The sequence below is a fragment of the Girardinichthys multiradiatus genome, chromosome 18 (genome assembly GCF_021462225.1).
Source record: "Girardinichthys multiradiatus isolate DD_20200921_A chromosome 18, DD_fGirMul_XY1, whole genome shotgun sequence".
Lineage (NCBI taxonomy): Eukaryota > Metazoa > Chordata > Actinopteri > Cyprinodontiformes > Goodeidae > Girardinichthys > Girardinichthys multiradiatus.
The window spans coordinates 47293207-47317008 of record NC_061810.1 but is presented as its reverse complement, the minus strand read 5'-3'; the positions used below and the strand labels follow the sequence as shown (position 1 = coordinate 47317008).

General features: G+C 40.7%; 1 protein-coding gene and 1 long non-coding RNA gene across 2 annotated transcripts in view; one reads left to right on the top strand and one right to left on the bottom strand.

The window, feature by feature from the left end:
* The first annotated feature begins 994 nt into the window (after positions 1–994).
* LOC124883939 overlaps positions 995–23802 on the top strand; it is a 34421-nt gene continuing 11613 nt past the window's right edge. The window contains exon 1 of the long non-coding RNA XR_007042358.1: positions 995–1423. This is a non-coding gene — a long non-coding RNA (uncharacterized LOC124883939). The remainder of the gene's footprint in view (positions 1424–23802) is intronic.
* Positions 13232–23802, bottom strand: part of ccdc9 (coiled-coil domain containing 9) — a 45301-nt gene continuing 34730 nt past the window's right edge. The window contains exon 14 of the mRNA XM_047391435.1: positions 13232–15008. Within this exon, the coding sequence (XP_047247391.1) occupies positions 15004–15008 (5 nt within the window). The 3' untranslated portion in view covers positions 13232–15003. The remainder of the gene's footprint in view (positions 15009–23802) is intronic.

Sequence of the window (23802 nt, the reverse complement as noted above, 5' to 3'; positions counted from 1 at the left end):
TATTTAGAGTAACCGCTGTCACAGAACTGTCTGTAACAGTTTTATTGGGAAAAGTCACACATTTTCTTCACTGAACTGGAAATCATCTGCACAAACTTGGATGTCGGAATCACAATTTAAAATCTGTTCTAATAATATTTAATAACAAAACTATCTAATACTGAAGCAGTTTTGGTCTAAGTTATTAGGTTTTTTAATCACATTCTGGACTGTGGACGGTGTTGCCGTAGCTGAAGATCTGGAGAAGGACCTTCTTAAGGTCAACAGTGGAAACACACAAAGTCACGGCTAGGTTACCGGTAAATAAGGTTCCACCATAAAAGTATTCTTAATTTCAGAGTCAAAACGTACTTCATGTAACCCACAGAAATTTCCCTCTGGGCCCTATTTTTAAGACAATTTCCTTCCATATTTCCCATATAGACTCCAAATGTAAATGTTGGCTCGGCAGTCTTAGTGTGAATCCTTTTTGGATTCGATCTTTTCAGGTCTCCAATGGGAACTGCATTTTAATGGACCGCTGGATCTTCTGGAAAATGTCACCCTGCATCCTGAGGGAGTTGGGGGCCTTTTTGGACGTCTCTTTGCCCAGAGGCTCAGAGAAGCTAAATCTGCCCATGTATTAAAGGTTGACTGAAGGGCAGCATCTGAACTCTTAAAGTCCTAAAACATAATTTCTGTCTGAATGATGGACAGAGTGAGTTCTGTAGAAACCCAGAGGGCTTGGGGTTAAAAATGGAAAAGCACCTCCATCCATGACGAATCCTCAGGCCTCCTGTGATGTTTCCGTCCTCCCTCCTCCACCACTGCCTCCCTGCAGCCTCCTGTCAGGTGTGTGCATTCACCTGTCTGATGCGCGCATCCTGCTCAGTCATCCGACCCTCGGCGCGCACTCGGTGCGGTTCGGCGCCTCGGTGCTGGTGCTGTTACCGGACGACGAACTGGATTTCCAGAAGAACGCATAGAAGATGGCTAGGATGAATGCGGCCACGGAGACGCTGAGGAAGTAAGCGATGGCCATGGCCACTTTCACCCAGATCTTGGCTGACATGTTGGCGTGTTTGGCCCGCAGCTCCCCGGGGTAACTCGGCCTCCGCTTCGTGTCTCCGTTCGGCGTCTCCGAGGACATCCCGACCTGCCTGCCGACCGCTTTCATCTCAGAACCAGCGCTGGGATCTTCTCCTGGGATAGGTCCTCAGATGGATGTTGACTGTTCATTTGAGTCCAGACAGTACTGATTCTTTCTCACCCTCTGGTACTGGTGTTGGTCGCAAAGCAGCGGTCCGGATCCGGCCTTCCCGCTCCAGGAGAGTCCGCGGGACGTTGCAGCTCCCTGACCCCGCAGAGTCCTCTGAGCGCACCGGGCAAACTGGACTCACCGATGCTTTCCAGGCAAGAGCTGCATGGGACCGCTGTCAAGCTGGTGAGGGCTACACAACGAATTTCCGCTACAGGCTTTCAAAATAAAGGCAAATAAAACAAACACACAAACGTGCCATTTAAACCAAGCAAAGTTACTACTGCACATTTAAGCCATTCAACCTTTTTAAGTCTCTGGGTAGCGATGTTTAAATTGGCTGGAAATTATTTCATGTTGCTGCAGCATCATCTCACTATAAGAATTCACAAAAAATAAATGAACCTTAATAAATAAATGAATCTTCTCTCAGTGGAGAAAAAAGATCCCGCATTATTAAATCATCTCTTAACTAAATCACCAATGTATGTATAAAGTTAACATTTTGCATCCTGCTTTAGCCAATAGCACAAAACCTAAGTTTTCTCTTATAACATTTCACATTTGACCACCCGTCTTTGCAAGATCTCTCTGCATCATGGCTGAGATGGCCATGGAAGAAGGTTAAGTTTCTGCTTGTTGACGTATTTCTGTGTTGATTTGGTCACATATTTTGGACCAGTATCTTTATCCCTCAACCACAGTGGCGGTTCTAGACCAAATTTACCAGGGGGGTCAGCATGGGGGTGTTTTTTCATGGAGGTACAGAACAAAAGAATGAAACAAAGAAAGAGGGCAGTATTTCATATATTAAGTGAGGCATTTGCAGCTCTAGAGCTGCAGGTTGCAGTCCCATGATCTAGCAGATGAAAACTGTGATCCTATCTCAATTTGGCTGAAGCTAAAAGTGCAAAAGCTTCATTTTTAATTAATTGTTAAACTAAAACTGTGAAGGTAAAACATTAAATTGGTCCAAGGGACAAATCAGTTAAGGTTTCTGTGGCAGTACATATCAACAAATTGATTTAGTATTACGTCTTCATTACAGGGGCCAGGACCAGTTCTACAGGGGCACTGGCCCCTGTTGGCCCCTATCTAGAACCGCCCATGCTCAACCACCCCTGCTGCCAGGCCAAATTTCTACCACTGAGTCGCAGCCGGTGGGGTGAAGCTAGAACAAGAATGATGTGTTCAGGTACTAAAGTACCAAATATTTTATAAACCTTGGGAAACTCGCTCTTCTTTTGCACAAAGCCGTCTACATTTTTGTTTGTACATTTATGCACAAACACATCCATTAATCTATGTATAAACCACACAGGAATAAATAAGTAAAATATGCTTCATTAGCTAACGAATTATTGCATTTTAAATGGATTTTAAGTGGACTTTATCCACAGTTAGTTTAGTTCTGCTTTGATACATCAGGAATCAGAATTCATGATCGAATAAAGATCCTTTTATTTTGAAGGGAAGTTAGCCTCGTTTCCGGCCTCGCTCTATGCGTCCGTGTTTGACTTGACGCTGTTTCGGTCGAGGAGGAGCTGAAAGTACGCAAAATCCAACGATTGGGTCATAGTTTGAGAGAAACGTCCCGCAGCAGACGAGAGATGGAGACGCAGAGCTGCTTCACATTAACACCAGAACGCCGAGGTTCTGGTCCAGCTGGGGATACTCTGCACCTTGAGCAGCGGGACACAGTCCATAAAAACAGCAGCAGCAAGCTTGGATATCTGGCCTTTTCTGGTCAGAAAACAGACAAATCAGTCCCGGAACTCATGAAAATACATTTTAAACAAATAAGCCGAACATGTGAAGCAGCAAAACAGAAATAGTAAAAAAATAACAAAAATCTTTAGCAATTTTTGGGTTTTTATCTAAATAATTATGATCAGTGACAGTGACCTTTTATAAAATCAGGAGTTTGCTAGTTTGGAGCATGCAGATGTTTGAACACAATGCTAGGGTGGAAAGCCATCAGCAATGACCTTAGAGAAGAAACTGTTGTTGTCCATTAACCTGGGAAGGATTATAAAGCCAAACTAATTTCTCATTCTACAGTGACGGTTATCTTCCCACAACTAGATATTCCAGCACATTCACCCCAACATCAACACTGGAAAAACTACAAAAATAAATAAATAAATAAATCAAGAAAGCATCTGAAGATCCTACAGGCCTCAGTCGGTGGGATAAATCTCAAAGTTCGTGACAGAACATTAGAAAAAGACTTGGTTGGAGGGGTTGCTCAAGGTGGCAGCAGGTTGGAGTAGCTCTGTTACTTTTGATTCTGATTTATTCTTTTTTGGGAACTCTTCCTCTTGTGGTGGATACAGTTGATTTTTTTTTTTTTGGACGACTGTCCTCTCTGGTGTCGGATGCTGTGCAGCTTGGAGGATTTTTCCAAATACTTTTCTACTTTTGGACATTTGTTATGATGCATTGCCATGGCAACGGGGTTGTTTCTTACAACCGGGAGCAGCTGATTAATATCTCAAAAGCTCAAATAATACTTCAACTACAACCCCAAATCCCTGATGAGTTGAAAAGGAGACGCCGTGGATGCAGAGCAGGAGCTAAGAGAAGAGAGAGAAGGAGGAAGTTCAAACCATCTCTTCCGTCGATTATGATGGGCAATGTGATATCGTTGGGAAACAAGTTGGATGAACTCCAAGCCCTACAAAGGACCCAGCCAGAGTACCGGGCATGCAGTATTATGTGTTTTACTGAGACATGGCTGCAGGATCATATCCCCGACTCCAGCGTCTCTCTGCCGGGCTTTTTAACCATACGAGCAGACAGAGATTTAAAGAGGAGCAGCAAATGTAAAGGAGGTGGACTGGCAGTACTTGTGAACAACAGATGGTGTAATCCAGGACATGTAACTGTGAAGTGTCATCTCTGCAGTCCAGATATTGAACTGTTGGCAGTAAGTTTCCGTCCATTTTATTTACCCAGAGAGTTCACCAGTGTTATTTTGGCAACAGTTTATGTTCCACCTTCCGCTGTTGCCGACACTGCATGTGATGCCATCAGCTCAGTTGTTGCTAAGCTACAGACACAAAACCCCAATGCTTTTGTGGCAATATCTGGTGATTTTAACCATGCTTCACTCTGCTACACTTCCAACGTTTCAACAGTTTGTCAGCTGCTCTACTAGAGAAAACAAAACGTTGGATTTGTTTTATGCAAATGTCAAGGACTCATACATCTCTACAGCACAACCTCCTCTAGGCAAATCAGATCACAATCTTGTTTTTCTCTGCTCGAAATATAAGCCCCTTGTTCAGAGGCAACCTGTAATAAAGAGGACTGTGAGAAAATGGTCACAGGACGCTGAAGCTCTGCAAGGTTGCTTTGAGGCTACAGACTGGGACGCACTGTGGCAGCCACATGGAGAGGACATCAATGCCATGACTGAGTGTGTAACCGACTATATGAACTTCTGTGTGGATAACATCATCCCCACCAGAACCGTGAGATGCTTCCCCAATAACAAACCTTGGATCACCAGTGACCTGAAGGACCTGCTTAACAAGAAAAAAAGAGCCTTCAGAGAGGGAGACAGAGAATTATTGAGTTTACAGAAGCAACTTAAAGTCAAGATAAGAGACAGCAAGGAGGTGTACAAGAAGAAGATGGAGAGAAAGCTCCAGCAAAACAATATCAGAGATGTGTGGACAGGGATGAAGAAGATTACAGGCTTCAAGCAGAAGGATGATCAGAACAATGAAGGTCTGGACAGAGCCAATGAACTGAACACATTCTTCAATAGGTTCAGTTCAGAAACAAGCTTCGCATCCTCCTCTCCTGCTCACAGCCAAACAGACATCCCACCCTCCTTTGACCCACAGGACCCACAGCTGTCCAGTAACACCTCAAATGTTTTATCTTCCACCTCAACCCTAGACCCTTCTGCTTCTACATGTTTGCCTTCAACCATATCAGAAGATGCTGATGCTTCCTTTGCTTCCCCCTTCCACCTGTGTGTCTCAAGAAGTCAGGTGAAGAGACAACTGGAGAGACTGAATCGGAATAAGGCTGCAGGTCCAGATCATGTCAGCCCTAGAGTCCTGAAGGCCTGTGCAGAGCAGCTCTGTGGGATTCTGCAGCACCTCTTCAACCTTAGCCTGGCCCAGAAGAAGGTTCCGGTGTTGTGGAAGACCTCCTGTCTTGTTCCGGTATCAAAGAAAACTCACCCATCAGTCCTCAATAACTATAGACCTGTTGCCCTGACATCACACATCATGAAGGTCCTAGAGAGACTCCTGTTGGCCCACCTGAGTAAGCAAACAGTAAACCATCAGGACCCCCTTCAGTTTGCTTATCGCTGTGGAGTTGGACTTGAAGATGCCATCATACACCTGCTTCAACAAACCCACTGTCATCTGGACAAAGCCAGCAGCACTGTGAGGATCATGTTCTCTGATTTCTCCAGTGCATTTAATACAATCCAACCTGATTTGCTTTGTCAGAAACTCCAGAAGACTCAGATGGAGGCCTCAACAATCTCCTGGATCAAAGACTACCTGACAAACAGACCACAGTTTGTGACACTGAAGGGTTGTGAGTCTAACCAGGTAGTCAGCAACACAGGAGCACCACAGGGGACTGTACTCTCACCATTCCTTTTCACTCTGAACACCTCAGACTTCCAGTACAAGACAGACTCCTGTCATCTGCAGAAATACTCGGATGATTCTGCAGTCGTGGGGTAGATCAGAGATGGACAAGAAGCTGAGTACTGGAAGGTGGTGGACCGCTTTGTGGCATGGTGTGGAAACAATCATCTCATTTTGAACGTGACTAAAACAAAGGAGATGATTGTAGATTTTAAGAGAAACAGGAATAAGTAATGTTGTAATTATGAATCTGAGAATATTATTTAATATTTAATTTTAATATTTTATCAAATAATATTTGGGTCTGTTAAGGGTTGTCCTGTGAATACCAGCCCAGTAAGGCGATGGTATTAGGACAGAATAGAAAGGTGTGAGACGAGCTCTGACATTATTGAACAGCATAAACTCTGCACATATATGGAATGAATTCACACAATTTCTTAAAATACAAGAATTTATTAACAAAAATAAGTCAACTCAAAGTCAAACATATTTCAATCAACAAACTCTTTACTATGTTAAAACAATCCAACTAAACTACCAAGCAGAATTAAAGAATAATGAAGACTAATGGACTATGTACAATATAAACAAGTTGATTAAAGATGATTAGAAATCATGACCAAAAGAGTGATGCAACATTACCATGCAATGTTTATGTTTGAGAACCAAGGATTATCTTGAAGAATCTGGAAATGAAGTTAAATTAGTCTTGGAACCAATTTAGGCAATAATCAGCAAACGTTTAGACAACCATTCACAAAATATTATTTTAATAAAATAATGTTTTAAATAATGATTTGCTGAATAAAACCAACCTTCTGGATGACCATTTCTTAACATGTCTAATTAGCTGCCTTTATTTATTGAAATAATATTCGAAGAAAGATTATAAAAGGGGTATTTTGGAAAAGAGCCAAATCTTTCTGGAGAAATGGGGCTTAATGGTGTTTACTTAGTTATCAAATCTAGTAAATGATGTTCAGGGACTATTATTCACTAGCTTGAAAACCAACAACCTTTCTGTTGACTAGTTTTAGTGCTAGCAAGCCGGTTAGCAGTTAAGCTAACAAAGAAGCGGATAGCTTAGCACCAGAATCAACACATACCTTTAAAATACCAGGGTTAATAAAAGGGTTAAAATGCATAAGCGCGGACGGCGCGTTATGAGCGATGTTCTGGTTAAAATCACCCTTTAAATAAAGTTTATCTTAACTTTAAAACATACAAAGAACACAAACCGGCCTGTGTGCTACAGATAGCATGCTACAGATAGCATGCTAGCAAAAAGATAGCCGGGTTCCACAAAACAAACTTCATAACATGAAAACGTTTAGATCATTTCATCCTAAACCTATCTGTTAATCTGCCCAAACCTAACCTCTGACCGTAGCGAGGATATGTTGTCCAAGGGGCGATGAAGTTCGAAGAAACGTCCACAGTCAACAAGCGGTTAGCTTTCAGCTAACCTGACCTCCGGAGCTGTAGCTTGAAAGACGGCTCTTCTGTCTGTCAACCAGCTGTTCGTTACCGTAACACGGTGGTGCAAGCAGTGGTCCTTCCTTCAGACTCTGCTTGTAGAAACAGCTTCTCTCCCGGGGTTTCTCTTCGACACAGTTTTGCTTCTGCGGGTCTTCGGAGAGAAAATGTAAGCAATTCTTACACCTTAATTTCCCCGCTCATGAATGAAAATACCGGATACACAGACAGTATTTCATTCTACCTAACTGTGCATATGATCGATGATCGTATGGCTTCCTTGGATCCAGTTGAATTTATGTATTTTTGCCAGCAAAAGACATCAGCGCGCTTTGTTCCCTCCTATCCCGATGTGGAAGAGAAAGACTTGTGGAAACAATCATCTCATTTTGAACGTGACTAAAACAAAGGAGATGATTGTAGATTTGAAGAGAAACAGGAATAAGTCAAAAACTATTTCTATCAGGGCTGCACGGTGGCGCAGTTGGTAGCACTGTTGCCTTGCAGCTAGAAGGTCCTGGGTTCGATTCCTGGCCAGCGATCTTTCTGCATGGAGTTTGCATGTTCTCCCCGTGCATGTGTGGGTTCTCACTGGGTACTCTGGCTTCCTCCCACAGTCTAAAGACATGCCTGTTAGGTTAATTGGTCACTCTAAATTGCCCTTAGGTGTATGAATGAGTGTGTTTGTGTGTTGCCCTGTGATGGACTGGCGACCTGTCCAGGGTGTACCCTGCCTCTCGCCCATAGACTGCTGGAGATAGGCACCAGCTCCCCTGCGACCCACTATGGAATAAGCGGTAGAAAATGACTGACTGACTATTTCTATCATGGGAGAAGAAGTGGAGGAGTATAAATACCTCGGTGTCCACCTGGACAACAGACTAGAGTGGAGATGCAACTGTGAAGCCATCTACAAGAAGGGACAGAGCAGACTGTACTTCTTGAAGAAGCTTAGGTCCTTTGGTGTTTGCAGGAAGATGCTGCATATCTTCTATAAGTCTATTGTGGAAAGTGTGATCTCTTCTGACACCATATGCTGGGGAAGCAGCATCAGAGCCAGGGACTTAAAAAACCTCAACAAGCTGATAAAGAAGGCTGGTTCTGTTCTGGGGACTCCTCTGGAACCTCTGGAGATCATTGTAGAAAGATGGATTCTTCTTAAAATGAAGAACATTATGGAGAACCCTGAGCATCCTCTTCATGAGACTGTCCTACAACAACAGTGTCTTCAGTCAAAGGCTTCTTTAGATCTGCTGTAAGACGGAGCGCTACAGGAGATCCTTCCTGCCCACAGCCATCAGCATCTACAACGGCTCTTTGAGGAAACCTTCATATTGAGCTACAACAACATTTAATTTCCCTTTGGGATTAATAAAGTATTTTTGAATTGAATTGAAGAAAAAAGCATCTTCTCTTTAAAAAGAATATGGTAGCATTAGTTAGGTATAAGTTATACAGGTCCTTCTCAAAATATTAGCATATTGTGATAAAGTTCATTATTTTCCATAATGTAATGATGAAAATTTAACATTCATATATTTTAGATTCATTGCACACTAACTGAAATATTTCAGGTCTTTTGTTGTCTTAATACAGATGATTGTGGCGTACAGCTCATGAAAACCCAAAATTCCTATCTCACAAAATTAGCATATCATTAAAAGGGTCTCTAAACGAGCTATGAACCTAATCATCTGAATCAACGAGTTAACTCTAAACACCTGCAAAAGATTCCTGAGGCCTTTAAAACTCCCAGCCTGGTTCATCATTCAAAACCCCAATCATGGGTAAGACTGCCGACCTGACTGCTGTCCTAAAGGCCTCTATTGACACCCTCAAGCAAGAGGGTAAGACACAGAAAGAAATTTCTGAACGAATAGGCTGTTCCCAGAGTGCTGTATCAAGGCACCTCAGTGGGAAGTCTGTGGGAAGGAAAAAGTGTGGCAGAAAACGCTGCACAACGAGAAGAGGTGACCGGACCCTGAGGAAGATTGTGGAGAAGGGCCGATTCCAGACCTTGGGGGACCTGCGGAAGCAGTGGACTGAGTCTGGAGTAGAAACATCCAGAGCCACCGTGCACAGGCGTGTGCAGGAAATGGGCTACAGGTGCCGCATTCCCCAGGTCAAGCCACTTTTGAACCAGAAACAGCGGCAGAAGCGCCTGACCTGGGCTACAGAGAAGCAGCACTGGACTGTTGCTCAGTGGTCCAAAGTACTTTTTTCGGATGAAAGCAAATTCTGCATGTCATTCGGAAATCAAGGTGCCAGAGTCTGGAGGAAGACTGGGGAGAAGGAAATGCCAAAATGCCAGAAGTCCAGTGTCAAGTACCCACAGTCAGTGATGGTCTGGGGTGCCGTGTCAGCTGCTGGTGTTGGTCCACTGTGTTTTATCAAGGGCAGGGTCAATGCAGCTAGCTATCAGTAGATTTTGGAGCATTTCATGCTTCCATCTGCTGAAAAGCTTTATGGAGATGAAGATTTCATTTTTCAGCACGACCTGGCACCTGCTCACAGTGCCAAAACCACTGGTAAATGGTTTACTGACCATGGTATCACTGTGCTCAATTAGCCTGCCAACTCTCCTGACCTGAACCCCATAGAGAATCTGTGGGATATTGTGAAGAGAACGTTGAGAGACTCAAGACCCAACACTCTGGATGAACTAAAGGCCGCTATCGAAGCATCCTGGGCCTCCATAAGACCTCAGCAGTGCCACAGGCTGATTGCCTCCATGCCACGCCGCATTGAAGCAGTCATTTCTGCAAAAGGATTCCCGACCAAGTATTGAGTGCATAACTGTACATGATTATTTGAAGGTTGACGTTTTTTGTATTAAAAACACTTTTCTTTTATTGGTCGGATGAAATATGCTAATTTTGTGAGATAGGAATTTTGGGTTTTCATGAACTGTATGCCAAAATCATCCGTATTAAGACAATAAAAGACCTGAAATATTTCAGTTAGTGTGCAATGAATCTAAAATATATGAATGTTAAATTTTCATCATGACATTATGGAAAATAATGAACTTTATCACAATATGCTAATATTTTGAGAAGGACCTGTATATGAATGAATCACAAGACTTGTGGTTTACAAGTGTCCACTGCTATATATACAAAAAAAAAATCCTCACTGAGAGCAAAGTTTACCGTAGTCAAATTCCTGGTTTGTCTGTACAAGCCGATTCTGAACAATGTCTTTAACCTAATACCATATCGGCACAGACGCCTCATACCAACTGTCAAGCACGGTGGTGGATGAGTGATGACCTTCACAAGATTTCAGGGAGGACTCAAGCAGGACTTTATAGAGCACTTTACATACCATAAGGCAAGCAAAGTGCTGCACAGAAGAATGAAAAACATATGACATAAAATCATTATAAAGAAGCAGTAAATGATAATGCAATAAAATCAATTAAATAAAAAATAAAAGGCAAAGGATAGTGCACGGACTGGCCTACTGATCATGTTATCTGGAGATAAGAGCCAGAGTAAAAAAAGTGACATTTAAAAAAAGTTTTAAATTCATTAAGAGTTCTGACAGACAATCTCCAAATAGTCACAGGAACCAGCAAGATGATTTGATCCTCAGATCTTCAGACTTAAAAAAACCCTTTTTCCATTGCAGGGATTTACAGGCATTAGCCGGGATTCTGAAAGCAGCTCCCGGATCCACACTTCCCATATAAAAGGTCCAGGTGTGCGGGTAGATTACCTCGGGGTTATGTGCTGAGCAACGACGACTGGTGGACCCTTTCTTTTAGTGTTTTGACTTCCTTTCTCTTGCATAATTATAATAAACACAATGTGTTTTTTTCTGCTTTATATATATTTAAGCATACTTTATGTGATCAAGAATGGACCATAGGAAGGGGATATACAATAGGTGGACGGACGGCAAGGTACAACGCCACAAGCCAGTTAAGGGTTCTCCCACTTTTTTGTGAGCAAATGGCGGAATACAAGTTTTGATTGTTTGGCCTTTGGTTTCTTATTACTGCCACCCGCTGGACTAGGGTCGTAATGCAGTTTTCTTCACAACATCCACATACATCTTTAGGGTGATTTAAATACATTTTCAGTGACCTTTCAGAGCAGTGGAAACAGAAAACACACAAATTACCCAGGAGTCCTTTCACCCAGGTAAAAATGAATCCCACGGGCCTCATTTTTAAATGTAGCGTATGCACAAAACAAGGCCTGAAACTGGCGTACGTCACTTTCCAGGCAAAGGTTGTGATCTATAAAAACTAAACTTGATGAATCTTAAATCTTTAATCAAAGTCCTTACAGCATCTCAAAGTTTTCTCACCCTCACATTCCTCTCCGTTGATTACCAAGGTGATGTGAACCACAGATTAACTCAAACTGTGACAAGGCATGGAGCAATAACACCGACTGCTGTAAACATTTAAAAAATACCATGGTGATACTTGTGCTTAATGCTGCGTTTCTTTGCTCTATCTCCGTGGTTGCCTTTGGTAATCATGATATACATTGATCAGCTGGCTCATTTAAATACACGTCGACATTCCTGAGGAGCTTTCCATTGACCATGCATGGTTGAATCTGGGCGTGTAGAGGCCAGAACATGAGGAGGAATTTTTACTTGCTGGTGATGGTTTTTGTTTTCTTTTCGTTGTACGCCGTTTTTAGCTTCTGGGCAGACGTTCACTTTTGGTATAGATCCTCTGCAATGTTTTATAAATGAGACCCCAGGTTTTTAAATCGAGACGATTGGTAAAAAAGGGGCTGTTGCTACCTCTCTGTAGCTTTCAGCCCACAAATTTTCCTAACTCAAATTTATTTATTTTTGATCTTGTGGTCTGCGCAAGCAAATCAAAGTCTATATAATTTTTCCTCTGTTGTGTTAGATGTGGGGATTGTGAGAATTTACTAAACACTGGCTGGGATTTAATTAACTCATTTTAACTCATTCAAAAAACATATAAGTGAAATATTATTTCAACTGGCAATTTGCATCTTACAAATCTGAATGTGAAAAAGCTAACAATAACACCGAAGCATTTGCAACATAATTAAACCTAAATAAAAAAGACAAAATATAGAAATAACAGAAATTTTTAAATATGTTTTTTGTCTTTGTTTTGAGAAAAAACACTTCCATTATGACTTCGGTGAAAACATCACGGTTGCTCTCCATCATACAGCAATTTGTCCTGAATCCTTCACCCAACCAAAGGCCAAACATTTATGGCAGCTCCGGCATCCCGTACATGATGTAGATACAGCTGCTGACAGCAGTCCCTTCACTTTCCCCAGGGTTGCAATCAAGACTGTCTAAGACACTTGCTTTTTGAAAGTGCCTTAACATTGTAGTACAGCTATGCAGCATGGTAGCCAACCTGTTGGTTGGGTCAGGCTGTGCACAGATTATTTCTTTTTTCCAGCATTGCACTGGATGCCAGGACCTCTCTACCATCGTCAGAAACAATGCAGTCATCATAGGATGCAGAATTAAAGCAGGTAAACGGCACATAGATGAAGTGTGGTTGTAATGGCAACAAAAGGAGGAAATATTGGCAAATGGAGGGGGGTTCAGTGGGCTGGATTGGCACCTGGAACCCAGAAACACACTTTGACTTGAAGAAATCAAGTCTTCTTCAAGTCAAAGGGTTCAAGTCCAAAGTATTTTATAATTTTACCAAGTCGAGCCTAAAGTCATTAAATTTGTGACTCATGTCTGACTTGATTCTAAGTCGCATGACTAGTGTCTACGCCTCTGCTGTTGAGACAAACTAAAAAAGGTGGATTTAAACATTGCCACAAACTTAAAATAATAAAATATTTAAAATTAATCTTTGCTAGATTGAACAGCAACAGCTACAGAACAATCATTTCCATAAAAAAGAACATACTGCAGAGTCTTTGAACCAAAATTTATCACTTTTATTCATCAGAGCCTGAACAAAGACTTTAAAGCAACCAGTTTGTCGTTTTGTCCTCAAACGCCACAGCTGCTTGGATAAAACACGCCATTTACAGACGAGGAAAACTAAAAACAAACCAAATAAAAAGCCATCTTGGTCTGCAGAGGTATGACAGAAGCATTCAAGAGAAAAAACACACATCCTGCATCTATAAACTTATATGCAATACATCATTTCTAAGGTAACTTAAAGTATAAAAACAAACTTTCAGCGGTAGAGGCAGTGTTGTTCTTTGCATGTGAATCACAGAGCGTCCCAATCATGCTGATGAGTTGCATCGTTGCAGCAATCAAAGCAGAAATAATCCATGTATGAAAAGAAGTGAGGAGCAGGCAGGAGAGGAGTTGGTTTAAAGCAAAACACCCGATTGTTCAAAATTAAAAACATGGTTTGATATGATGCAACATAAAAAAAAAAACACATGATTTTCTGGTGAAGTAAAAACAGACTGTATAAAATGGGAGCCTAAATCCCATGGAAAAGCTCTGCTAATAAAGAGAGCACTGATTAAAATGTCACAGCAACATAAATGTAAAATGCATTCAGCATTTCAGACAGAAGTAAAGAAACTCATTTAAACAGACTTTATGTCGTCTCCTTGAAGCACATGATGTGTGAAAGCAACACGAAGAGAGGTGAGACGAGGTAAAAGAGCAGCGATTTTAAAGTATTTCTGACAGTTTACTGCATCATTTACATTAATATCCTGTGCACTGAGTACTATATTTACTTTGATTTTATTTACAACATGGGATTAATGTGCCACATTCAACGTATGACGCTAAAACAAGCATCCTGCACCTCTCCTCTGTCCTCCAAACGGATTTAAAACCAACAATCATGCTTTGACCTGAGAGCGCAGCTTCGAATCAACCTGCTAGAAATGCTGCCGGCCGTAGGTGTTTTAAGTGTCGTACGTCATGAGCTCAACATTTCTGCCATTTAGGCTCCGACTCTTCACAGAACTATACATTATCAGATCTGAACATTTTCTAACCATTGTGAAGTCTAAAAATCTGCTGTTTAACTTCCTTCACTGGCGTTTTCTCCACCATAAGGAGGCTTGAGCCCAGCTAGATTATGTCATGTAAACAGAGGTGTTAAAAGATGCTATAAAAGTGTCCCCCCCCCACTCACAAATTTCTTTTAAATCCCACTTAAATGTTTCAGATCAAACAATTTTAAACTGAGACAAAAAATAACCACAGTGAATAAAAACTGTAGTATCCACCGGACTATAATTTGTTAAAATAAACAAACCTGATCCTATATGATAAAGTAATTCCCCTACTTGTTAAATTCTGAATTAAATGATTAACCACATTCCTTTGTTGATCTGAACTCAATTTAACAAGCCAAACCCAGGTCCAATTACTGCCTGACCTGTAGAATGAAGAAATGACTTACTGCCCCAGGCTTCAGGACAACATTGGTTTTAGTTCTTATTAGAGGAAGAAACCCCTCGTTTTTGTAAGCTGAAAACGTTCAGAATACTCAAGTAACTGATGGAAATGTTACCAATGATGCCTCAGTGAAGAACAGAACCGAGGTGGATCAGAATCAATGATTCAAAGTCTTGAATCCAGAGCAACTGGTTGGTCCATGGATGTAAAGCTCCGTCAATCCTCCTCATGATGATGATTTTTCATTTATTGATATAAACATTGGTGCCTTCAGGTTAATGCTCCTCAGCTCATTGTTCGCTCCTGTCAACCTGTTGACAGAAATACATGAAGAAAGTGAGTTTAAAAGGCTTAGAAGCAGCCGTAACATGGCGAAGGTCCTGGGGATAAAAGGTATGGAGAGCCAAAAGGGACAAAATTAAATATATAAATATATCATTGAATATAAATATACCATTAAATAATTTAATGTACCTTTAAATGATGACATTAATTAAATGTAATTAAAAATGTATTAAAAAACAAATATAATTATTTCATTTTATGTTTATTTATTTCATGGCTCCCATGCAGCAGAGCCATTATGAAATAATTGAAACTTTCAACTTAACCCATAAAACCCAGTGGGCAGGATTAGGGTGGCTCCTCAACACACCCTGACATCTGATTGGCTGCTTCACACAGCAAGTCAAAACAACTTCTTCAGAGTTTGCTATGACTCTGAGGTTGATGCCTTTCCCAGAAAGTGTGGAAATAACTATAATAACTTCAAGAAATTGTTTTACCACAAACTTCGGGAGCAACTGCAGCTTCTGTATCGTGGTCTAAAATATCTCCAAACAATTAATGAAAGAGCTCACTGAGGTCCTGTGTGGAGGAAGCCACCATGTTTAAACATCAGACTAAAGCAATCAATTTCACAAGATCAGCATTAGCCCCGCCCACTGGGTTTGATAGGTCACGTTGACAGTTTACGTAATTTCATGATGACGCTGCTGCATAGGAGCCATGAGACAAATAAATATTATTTATTTCATTATTTTTATTATTATTACTATTATCATTATTTATCATTTAAATTGTATATTTTATTATTTAATGATGTATTCAATAAATATAATTTTAATTATTTCATGGGACATTTAATGGTATATTTATTTATTTCATGATATATTCATTTAATTTTGTTCCTTTTGGCCTTCCATAGAGCACACCCAAACTTTAATTCACTTCCGTTATATATTAACTCTAATGTTTCTCTGGAATCTGAAACTGTCTGTTTAACCCGTCATTTCTCCTGGAGAAAAAACACAGAGGACACAAAACTTTATATGTTTGTGCCCATCGTCGTCTGTGTTTCTGTCTGATAAAAGTGTGGTGGTACCCCTCCCCCAATGGTCTACACAGCGGGAATCACTATAGCGACCAGTGTCTCTGGTGCTCTTGTTTTAAATGAGGTCAAAGGACAAAGATGTGCTATAATGTAGCCTGTGCTCTTAATTTTATTCCTGAAAGTTTGTGTTTTCATACAAGTTGTTTGCTTGTATTGTAGCACTCCACCGCATTCGCCTCTTGCATCTGCCAGATCGTCCACCTAGAAGCCTCAGAAACATCAGGAGATTTAATTCAATCACATTTCAAACGCTTCCCTGATATCTGCACCATCATCTGTCCTGCAGGCTGCAGCTCATTTCCTCTGAAGAAACCGTTTAAAAGCTTTAATTGCGCCTCTAATTTCTCTGGTTTCCTGATCCCCACCCTGATCTCAACACACACAGCCGTATGTGCACGTGCATAATGCCCACGAGCTCATCTGACTGGTGCTGGGAATCACACACCAGTTACAAGAAGCGTAATTGCAACTGCCATCTTTCCTTACAATCACAGTCCTATATAGATGGGCCTGCAATCTTTGCCAGTGAGTAAACATGGGAAAAAAGGGCTGCTGAAACAAATAGGTTATAACAAAATGTATTCATTCATTCATTTTCTATACCACTTATTCCATAGTGGGTCACAGGGGAGCTGGTGCCTAACAAAATATATATATCTCACACAATCCGGTTTTATTTATTTCACCGTCTCTGAATGAACTTGAAAATAAATGTTTAACTTTACTATTTCATAGTAATTTATTGCATTTTTCTTTATAAATGTAGGTTTCTAAACTTGCCACACTGATTAAATGCATGATGTTATATGATGTTATGCGCGTCACTAGTTCTAAACTTAAAATAAACAATTAAATGTGTCATCAGTTTAATTATCTAGAGGATAAATAACTATTTCCCTCCTCATTCCTCAGTTTTGCACTGCGGTGCATTGTGATGTTACTGCCAGGAACATCTGGGTCAGGGAACCAACGTCGATGTAGTCAAGACGATGGCTTCGGTCTGGAGAAGATTCTTTGGCAGAAAATCCACTCCTTTTTTGGACAACCTGCTGCGTGAGATGATAGGAGCTATTTTAGACTTGGCTGAGAAAACTGAAGCAGCAGCTAAAGCCAACGAGACTAAATCTAAAGCTGCTTTAAATAAAGTAAATCTCTATCTGTGTATTGCCAAATAGAACTAAATCAATTCTGTAACATGGTAAATATTTCACCTCTGTGTAAAGATGGAAAAACTACCACATTGCTCATTTTAGTCTAGCAAATTCACAGGATTCAGTCAACTAAAACTAAAGTTAAACATTGACTACCAACAGGGGAAAAATCCCATTTCATTTTCTTTTTTTTGGGGGGGGGGGCGGGCAACAATGAACTGAAATATTTCAGAGTAACTTGTCGGAGGGGGGGCATAGACAAAAGCCCTCTCTTTTCTGCTCCTTTGCTCCTTTATTAAATGTACTCCCAAGGATTATTATTATTTTATTTTTTCTAAAGGATTTTGATGTTTTTATAATCGAACTCCAAAACAGGACAAGTTGACGCCAGCTAATCAGCACAAAACGCCCCCCCTTCACCACAGAGGACTTCGACAAACCTTTACAGAAATTGTCTGTTTTGGAGATGAAAATCCATGGACTAGAAGTGAATGTGGAGGTGAATATGAGGTACAACGATGATTCAACTCTGCCTGTGATCCCAAACAGTGACAGCCAGCTCAACAACTCAACTGTCAATCAGAACACTGAGAATAAACCTACCAACAGACCCCCCTGGCATGTTTTAGAGGCATGGCCAAAAAATCAAGGTGGACGACTCACTGGAAGATCTCAGCAATTAAATAAATTAGAATGGCCAGAATTACAGAGAAATGTCCCCGTTTCCCCTGGGAAAAGGAGACTTCGACAGCGAGCTGCTGTCACAACAACTGATAGGATTGAGACAGCTGGAAATAATGGAGTTCTCCTCCAGAACAGATTTGCTCCACTACAGAATGAAAACCAGGAAAATGATCCATCTTCTGAGAACAGTAAAAGGTTTGAGAACAACCTTCATTCTAAACAGTTTTCTCCTAAGCTGCCAGAGAAAAAGCGCCCCACCAGACCAAGAACCCTAATAGTGGGTAACACAGCTGTGGATGGGATTAAAAACTTCTGCAACAAGAAAAACACAGAAGTTATGATTGGTACCAGTAACGTGGTCTCTGATATCTCAGAGAATATTCTTACAATCACAGAAAAGCGCCCGTCTCTAGAAAACCTTATTATACACTGTGGAGCCATAGATGACGTGGCTAAGAAAAAATCCGAAGGATTGAAGGAGGATTTCACTCGTCTTCTGAATATTGTTGGAGGTCTCAATATCAAGGTGTTTCTCAGCGGATCCTTTGCACTGATTTTCTGTGGAGATGAGATTTTTTCCAGTCTTCTGTTGATTAATAAATGGTTGAAAAAACCATGTGCCACCACACTTGTGAACGTCATCGACAACTTTAATATTCTTTGGGAAAAAAGGCAACTCTTCAAGCAAGATGGTTTCTGTTTGAACAAGCCAGGAGCCAGACGTCTCACATTTAATCTCTTTTATTCAGTAAATAATTCGCCAGCAGCTTCAACCTTCAGCAGAGAACATGGAGTATCAACAACAATGATAACGCTGCCTCCAACAGCTCCAGCAGAAACAATCAACCAGTTGGCTGAGAAAGAGAGGTCATCACAAAAGGAAATCCACAGGAGAAGTGGACCCCCCCCATTATACCCCCATCCCCCCAAACCCAGAACCCGACCGACACCCCCGGTAAACCCCGCTCACCCCAGATCCCGACCCAGATCTCACAGAACTCTCCCATCTCCCCACTGAGCCCGCTTTTTGCTTTACTGGAGTCTGATAACATGAAAGGAGCTCTTAAAATCGGGACCCAAATGGTTCTGACCTCTTCTCCATTCAACACCCCCCGTGGCCGAGGCCCTGCTACTAAACCAACACCTTCCAAATGCCGCAGACCTCCACCACCTCCTAATCTATCTCCTCCTAATCAAATCACTTCTCTGTGATACAGTCTGGGCCCCAGTGGGAACTCTATCAGAAATGATCGTGTCAAGGTAAAACTTGGGCCCCTAATAGGAGATAGTTGTAAAATCTCTGTGATTATATGTGACAGAAAGAACAAAGCCAAAAGGATAAGAGACAGTAATAAACAATCAAACAAAAGCCATAAACTGTCAGGTATAACCAGACACAGAGTTAATATAAACAACTAAGTCATATAAACTGGCTTTACTGAACATTAGATCTGTCAGGAAAATCATTTTTAATCAATGATTTCATTACTGACCACGATCTTGATGTTATGTTTTTAACAGAAACATGGTTACATGAATTTAATGAAGCTCCCATTCTGATAGAGGCGACGCCTCCGAACTACTATTTTCTTTGTGAGAGCAGACAGCAAAGAAAAGGTGGAGGGGGGGGCCACTTTGTTTAAAGATTTATTAGAGGGTAAAAAAGTATTTCTGGGCAAATTTGACTCTTTTGAATATTGGGCTCTCCAGGTAAAGAGCCCGGTCCGAACAATGTTCTTGAATATTTACAGGCCTCCTAAGACCAAAACAAACTTTATCAGTGATTTTAATTAGCTTTTATCTGTGATATGTGTTTATTATGACTGTTTAATTATTGTGGGAGACTTCAACATTCACATGGACAATCCTGAAGACAGAAGTCCAATAGATCTATGTGACACTCTTAGAAATGTTGGTTTGACTCAACATGTTAAACAGCAAACGCACAAACAGGGACATATTTTAGACTTGATCATCACTAAGGGTCTAAACATTTCCAAGGTGTCTGTAACTGATGTTGCTCTATCTGACCACTTTTCTGTTATTTTTGAAAGCATCATCTGCAATGACTCAGTTTGCCAAAGAGACATTATAAGAAAACGCATCTTTAAGGACGGTGCTGCTGAAACCTTTAACCAGATTTACTCTTCTACCTCCACTTTGCCCTGTAACACTGTAGATGAGCTGGTAGATAACTTTCATTCTAAAATCTCGGACATCATTGATTCAGTTGCTCCAATTAAAGTGAAAGTTGTTTCTGGGAAGAAAATGTCTCCATGGAAAAGTGCTCCACCAGTCAGAAGTGAAAAAAAGGAGTGTTGAAAAGCTGAACGCAGGTGGAGAAAGACTGGACTCCAGGTTCACTATATTATCTATAAAGAGAGACTATACAGAAATAACCTACAATTGAAAAATGCAAGAGAATCTTTCTTTTCTGAGATCATCAGCAAAAACATTAACAATGCTGGTGCATTATTTGCCACGGTCGACAGGTTAACAAACCCTCCTGTAACTGTAGCATCTGAACTCCACTCTACCAGGACCTGCAATGAATTTGCTAACTTCTTCACTGAAAAAACCCAAAAGATCAGAGAGGCAGTCAGAACATCCACATCAACTCCAGGACCAATGTTGTCTCCAACTAGAACTGGTTTTGACAAAATTTCCCAATTTCACCAAATAAACTACAGAAACTTAGAAGAAATCGTACAGCAACTAAGCTCTTCTTCCTGCTGTCTCAATGTTTTACCCACAGCTTTCCTTCAGAAAGTTTTGCCTGTAATAACATCTGATTTAACACAAATAATAAATACGTCCCTTTTGTCTGGTGTTTTCCTCCAGGCCCTGAAAACAGCAATTATCAAACCTCTATTGAACAAGAGCAACTTGGACAAGCTGCTACTACAGAACTACAGGCCTATATCAAACCTCCCCTTCATCAGTAAGATTATTGAAAAAGCTGTGTTTCAGCAGTTAAACAACTTCCTAACAACGACCAACCGCTTCGATGTCTTCCAGTCAGGCTTCCTGCTTACTACAGTACAGAGACTGCTCTTGTCAAGGTGTTCAATGACATCCGTATAAATGCAGACTGTGGAAGAACCACAGTGCTGGTATTATTGGACCTTAGTGCAGCATTCGACATTGTTGATCACTCCATTTTATTAGAGCGCCTGGAAAACTGGCCTTTCTGGTACAGCACTCAATTGGTTTAAATCCTACTTGAAAGACAGGGACTTTTTTGTGTCAGTAGGTAACTTTACATCAGAGAGCACAAAAATCACATGTGGCGTTCCCCAAGGGTCCATCTTAGGGCCCCTTCTATTCAATATCTACATGCTCCCCCTAACTCAGATTTTAATAAACAACAACGTAAGTTATCATAACTACGCAGACGACACACAGCTATACATTACGATGTCACCAGGTGACCATGAACCCATTCAAGCGCTGGATAAATGCTTAGAAGAAATCAATGCATGAATGGGCCAAAATTATCTTCAGCTGAATCAAAACAAAACTGAAGTAATAATCTTTGGACCAAAGGAAGAGCGTTTAAAAGTTAGCACACAGCTTCAGTTAATACAGCTAGAAACCACCAGTCAGGCTAGAAACCTGGGTGTAGTGATGGACTCAGACCTGAACCTTCAGAGGAACATAAAGACAGTAACAAGGTCAACCTTCTATCACCTAAAGAACATCTCCAGGATTAAAGGACTAATGTCTCAGCAGGACCTTGAAAAACTAATTTATGCGTTCGTCTTTAGTAGAATTGATTACTGCAACGGTGTCTTCACAGGTCTGCCTAAAAAGTCGATCAGACAGCTGCAGTTGATCCAGAACGCTGCTGCCCGCGTCCTCACTAGAACTAAGAAAGTGGAGCACATCGCCCGGTTCTAAAGTCCCTACACTGGCTCCTTGTAGCTCAGAGAAATAGACTTTTAAATACTTCTGTTAGTCTATAAATCACTGAATGGCTTAGCACCAAAATACATTACAGACTTGTTGTCAGTGTACCAACCACCCAGACCTCTCAGGTCTTCTGGCTCAAATCTTCTCTGCAGAACCAGAACCAAACATGGAGAAGCAGCTTTTAGTTCTTATGCTTGTCCATCATTCTATTCTATTCTCTTTATTTTATTTTATTTTACTTTTTTAAATTACCTCTGTTGTTTGATTTTATCATTTGATTTGTTTTTCTGTGTCTGTATCTGTGTTTATTTGCTTTGTGATTGTATTGTAATTGTATGTACAGCGCTTTGAGTGTCTCGTTGCTGAAAAGCGCTACATAAATAAACTTACCTTACCTTACCTTACCTAATGGGGAAGAAGTTAATTTCTGTTTATAAACTTGCTGCTCGATGATAACGTTTTATGTCCATTTATGTCGCTGCATCGAGAAGCTTTTTAACTTATACATATGTCGCACAAATAGAATATCCAATTTTTAAAAACATTTTAAGTTTTTGGAGTCTTCTTTTAGCATCTTGCCGTTTGCTCACAGGGTGAACTTGCTTGGATGACCAAACCTGGACATGTTAGTGGCTTTTAGGGTCTTCTACTTGTAGAGTCTTTTCCATATACTGGAATAACTGATTACAATTTAACCTCTTAAGCCCACAAGGTTAGAGAAGCAATTTCCGCCTGAAATTACATACCTGAAATAAATCAAGTATAACCCTACAGATATAAAGCCTAAATACTAACTGGCGGGCCCGTTGGGCTTAGGAGGGTAATTTTCTGAACAGACTCATAAGCTGCCAACATCCTTTTTCTGAAGGCCTTGAGCAGCTCACTCACTTCATAAGTCAGGAGCACCAAATTAAATGTCTGATGTTCAAACAGGGAAATATTTAATTTTAGCCCTTGTACTGTGAATAAATGTAGGGGTGTCCTAATTTACTCCTCAACAGAAATTGCATTTTTATTACATTACCAGGTATTTGGTCTCATCTTTTATTTAGTCATCTTACATGAAATTTTCCTCATTCGTTCATTCCTCATTATGAAATATTCACAAGACTGTAAACAACAAATAAAAAAGCAACTGAATAAAATTGAGGCAGTAAATTCTTCAGCGGACAGGACCCAGGTTCTGGCCCGTTTGATTTCTGAGTCACAGCTGATAACCAGGATCAAGTCAGTCTGTCAATTGATCCTTTTACGGTTTGGTTTTTCCTGCTAAAAGCAAGCCCAAAACAACTAAAAATATTTATAACTGAACTTTTCCATTAGCCTAAGTAATGACACCAAGAAGAGGAGCTAAATGGCTGTGATAATGACTGCCGCCTGTGGTTTATTCCCTGAGCTTCACTTTTAAACCGCAGTGCGTAGTCAGACGAACAGATAGCTCATGAGGAAATGTGGGCAGATTATTGATTCTAACGAGGATGAGTGATTCCCCTTCCCAACGGAGGGCCAAAGCCTCAAATGGACTCACTAATGATGGCATGAAAGCATAAAGAGCTCTGGATTTAAGTGCTCACACACACAAGACAATAACATGTGGAAACTATGAACAAAGATGCTCGTTTCTGAATGATTCCACCTCTGGTTTGACCAAACATAAAATATTATGTTTAAACAGAAAGAAACATACAAAAACACTTCAAGCATCATCAGGGAAGTTATTAGCAGAACTGGTTCTGACTGGGAGGAGTAAAAGCCAAACCTTTGGCCCATCGGAACATGTAGCCACAATAAAACCTACAATTACATTTTACTCACACTTAGATATGAGTCAAAAATGTGTTTAAAAGATCTTCTTAAATCCAAACAGAGTCAGAACATACAGGCTTAGAAATGAAAGGTTAGGGATAAAATCGTGAAGCGGACACGATTAATTCTGAATTGATTCGAGCAAACTTTTAAACTCTA